General features: G+C 45.2%; 1 protein-coding gene across 1 annotated transcript; it reads right to left on the minus strand.

Annotated features, from left to right (window-relative positions):
* Positions 1 to 667: 667 nt before the first annotated feature.
* Positions 668 to 2,602, minus strand: htr1aa (5-hydroxytryptamine (serotonin) receptor 1A a). The gene has a single exon (XM_072433625.1). It carries the CDS (start codon positions 2,231 to 2,233, stop codon positions 995 to 997), a length of 1,239 nt encoding a protein of 412 aa, XP_072289726.1. The 5' UTR covers positions 2,234 to 2,602; the 3' UTR covers positions 668 to 994.
* Between the last annotated feature and the right edge of the window lie 1,368 nt (positions 2,603 to 3,970).

Genomic DNA, 3,970 nt, shown 5'->3' on the forward strand with positions numbered 1-3,970 from the left:
AAATATCTAAAGCACTGGCAGTATTTTGTTTTGTGTATGAATTTATTTGAACTTTTTCGGGAGTAAATAAAGTGGTATTGTTAATGTAGAAAGTTCCACAGTAATGGATCTGATGAGTGTGTTTCTTAATAATGTTAATAATAATAATTAATAATATATATATATATATATATATATATATATATATATATATATATGTATATATATATACATACATATAAGTATGTAGCAGGTAGCAGGTATAAAGTGTTGACTACCAACCTGTTCAGGACACTGCCAGTTCACGTACCACATGGCGTCCCGTGCCATAGTAGCTGGCTGATAATGGCTCAGATAATGGATATACTAATAATAAACAAAAATGCTCATGAGCGATTTGATCATTTTATCTGATCATAGCTGGTCTTCAATCACATTGTAAGCCAAAGGCATGTGTAAAATTATCAAATTAAAATAAAACGATACATTACAATGCCCTGCAGCCCTGATAACACATTCCATATTTTTCTTAGCCCTTCTCCCATTTAAAGTTTCAAAGATCAACGCCAGGAAAATTCACAGTGTAATAATGCGCCATATCCAATGTGATTTGTGAACTGTAGGCCCTAATTTATTCTGCTTGATTAGCGTGCCTTCATTTCAAACCATGGAGTGACAACCCACAGGCTTTTTTTCTGAAACTTTGATTGCTTTTATTGTTCCAGTGTGCTACAAAGCTCATGTATGATGTCACGGAACCCACGTGTCTCTTGATGGAGGAAAAAAAAAGCATGGAATCATCTGCGTGACTTGACACAGTCTCTTGACATGGCGATACAAGGATGACGACTGCCATGACGCGAGGCTACTGTATATACTGTAGCTACAACACTGAATAGACATGAGCAGGTACATTATTTATAGTTCAATATAACGTTCTGTATCCGTCACACTCTTTAAGACAAGTCCCTGAATTCGTTTCGTATACTCTTCTTTTGCAGTTTGTTTTCCCCAATCATGGTCTGTGGAATTTGCATCTAAGAATCTTCTTGAAAGCACTTTGGAAGTCCTTGTTGAAGTAGGCATATATGATCGGGTTTAGGAGGGAGTTTGAGTAGCCGAGCCAGTTTATCACGGCCCCCAACCAGTCTGGCATGTAGCAGCTCTCCGCGCAAAAAGGCAACACGAGGGCCACGATGAAAAATGGCAGCCAGCAAAAGATGAAAGTCCCCATGATTATCCCGAGAGTTTTGACAGTCTTGCGCTCTCTGGCCAGCGCCAGCTTCCTCTTCGCGCCCGAGTTCTTGTCGTTGATGTTCTCATACGACGAAGACTGCGGCGTGTTGGGCAGAGGCAAGTGCGTTTTGGAGTTGCCGATAACTTCTATGATCTCCAGCGATTCCCCCTCGTCCTGGTGCTTGACGGCGCCGTTCACGCACGGGGAGCTGTGCTTGGAGTCGTCCTCTCGCCGCCAGTTGCCGTTGGCCTTCTTGTGAAATATCGCAGGCGACGGGGATGAGGAGCACTTGTCCGGCACTTTCGGGGCTTTCTTCACCGTCTTTCGGATCCTGAAACGGGCCGCTTTGAATATCCGCCCGTACAGGACCAGCATGAGGATGAGGGGGATGTAGAACGCGCCAAACGTGGAGTAGATCGTGTAGCCGGGGTCCTGGCTGATGCTGCACGCGTCCGGGTCGGCTCTGTCCTCCGCGCTCCTCCACCCTAACATGGGGGGGATGGAGACGGAGAAGCCCACGAGCCAGGTGACGCTGATGAGGAGCGCGGCCCGTTTCGGGGTGCGCTTATTGACGTAGTCTATGGGGTCTGTTATGGCCCAGTATCTGTCCAGGGCTATTGCGCACAGATGGAGGATAGACGAAGTGCAACAGAGTACATCCAAAGAGATAAACAAGTCACAGATCTCCTGGCCCAGGGTCCACTTGTTCAGAACTTGGTACAAAGCGGCCATGGGCAGGACGAGGACCGACACCATGAGGTCTGTGACGGCGAGGGAACCGATCAAGTAGTTGGCGACATTCTGGAGCGACCTTTCCAGCGCGATCGCCGCGACGACGCACGCGTTGCCAAATATGGAGCAGAGGATAAGCGCGGCCAGAAGTAAAGAGGTGACGATCTGGTAACTCAGCGCGACGTCCGGCACTGACCGAGCGCCTTTGCCCGTGCGGTTGCCGTCCCATTCCGCGCTCGCCCCGCTGGTGTTGCTCACGTTGCCGACCGACGAGATGAAATCCATGGCAACTTTTTTTCCTTCCCCCGTCTCCTCCGAGAAGGCGCCACAGTCAGTCAGCCTCGAGCTCTGCCGCTGCTGCGCGTCTCGCCGGGCTCCATCAGAGTTACCGAGTTCGTGCCGTTGCTCCCAGGACGCATGACGCAGACTTGTAGCTTGTATGTGTTTTGTTTGTGTGCGTGCGTGCGTGAGTGAGGGGGGCGTGCGTGCTGTTTTTTGGGGGGAGGATGTGAGGGTTGACAGCCGGGCTCACTCGCTGATACTGCGAATCATCTGCGCTCGGTGACGACGTGGATTCATTTATAGGAGCCGTGGTGGATACGTCAGAGCGCACGGGAGTTTTGTGCCTCGGTGCTCACTTCTTCACCACAGACAGCCGGGACGAGGAGGGCAGAGCGCGCGTTTGTCACTCTTTTGTACAACATGCTGTACTTTTAGTTTGAGTGGTGAGTTTTAGGAGACAAGCGGAGGGATGTCTTACTCTACAAGTCAGAATGAAAGTAGTGATTTGCTGTTTACTTTGTTTAAAGCAAAATGTGACTTGTGAAACAGATTTATCACAGTGATGGTACTTGATTTCGGGCAGGGATGGAGGGAAAGGTAAAGAGTGAAGCGCTTGGAGCGAAGCAGCACCATGGACAGCTCCGCAGCTGCAGTGCTCTGAGGGGAGCTGCTGCCATCTGCTGCCCACATCGCGCTATGAGAACAGAGACAAACGGGCCGCGAATTGAAAAGGCTCATAGCAATAGGCCTAGTCATTGTTCCAGTGAAACATTTCCCCCCAACGAACAGAGAGAACACATTAAGCCTTAAACTGGAGGCTGATTTCCCCTTACACATCTGATTAAATGACCCCCAGTCAAACTAAAGCTGTTACTGAACCATTTGGTGTATAAAATAAATGGCTGGACAAGTTGTAGTCTTGGTCTCTGATGTATGATTTACACATATTTCAAATCAAATAAATTTGTTTTTTCAAATATAATGAGGGGTAAATCTGCTGAAGATTTCGTTTGATTTGTTGGTTCTTGACACATCCTTTTGCCAATATCACTAAAAAAATATATATTTTTAATAGATTAAAAAGTGAATTTTTGGGTTTGGAGTCCAAACTGATTCTGACTCTTCAGAATGATCAATTTCAATGTGAATGTTTGACAGTGGCGTTCAGCATGTACATGCCTATGAGCTTGATAGTTCCCTTGCATTAGATGATTGACAAAAAGGAATAAATTAAGAAAAAATGTTGACTAATTACGGTAATAGATAATAGGTATTAGATATGAGCTTTCTATCTTATTATATTTATTGCATAGATTACAATAAATATACATATTCTTACCCCCCTATTCTGTTTTAATTATCCATTCAAACCCCCTTTACATACAATGCATCCTGAATTATTCAAACAAAAGCCATTTGCAGGGCCATCCTGAACATAAAAGCTTTACAAAACCCTTCATTGCAAAATTACGAGAACAATTGTGTTCTGTGAACAATGGAAAAACACAGTTATGAAACAATAGAAACAAGAGGACAATTATGTGGTTAGATAGGAGATAATAGCCAGCTGAAAACAGGCTCAAAAAACCCAAACCATTTCATGGAAGAAGGAGACTTGAAAATCAATTATTTGAAGTCCACACAAATTGACCCTTCACCTTATTTAACCTAACCAGCTCTTGTCAACAATACATCCTGATGTTTCTCCAGAGCTGCCACAAAAACACCAGACTGAATTCT

The sequence above is a fragment of the Eucyclogobius newberryi genome, unplaced genomic scaffold, assembly GCF_026437365.1.
Source record: "Eucyclogobius newberryi isolate DKJ021-1_F unplaced genomic scaffold, fEucNew1.0.hap1 SCAF_6, whole genome shotgun sequence".
Taxonomy (NCBI): domain Eukaryota; kingdom Metazoa; phylum Chordata; class Actinopteri; order Gobiiformes; family Gobiidae; genus Eucyclogobius; species Eucyclogobius newberryi.

Bases quoted from the DNA above. Each gene is read 5' to 3' on its own strand.
- htr1aa (XM_072433625.1), bottom strand. From the start codon at position 2,233: ATGGATTTCATCTCGTCGGTCGGCAACGTGAGCAACACCAGCGGGGCG.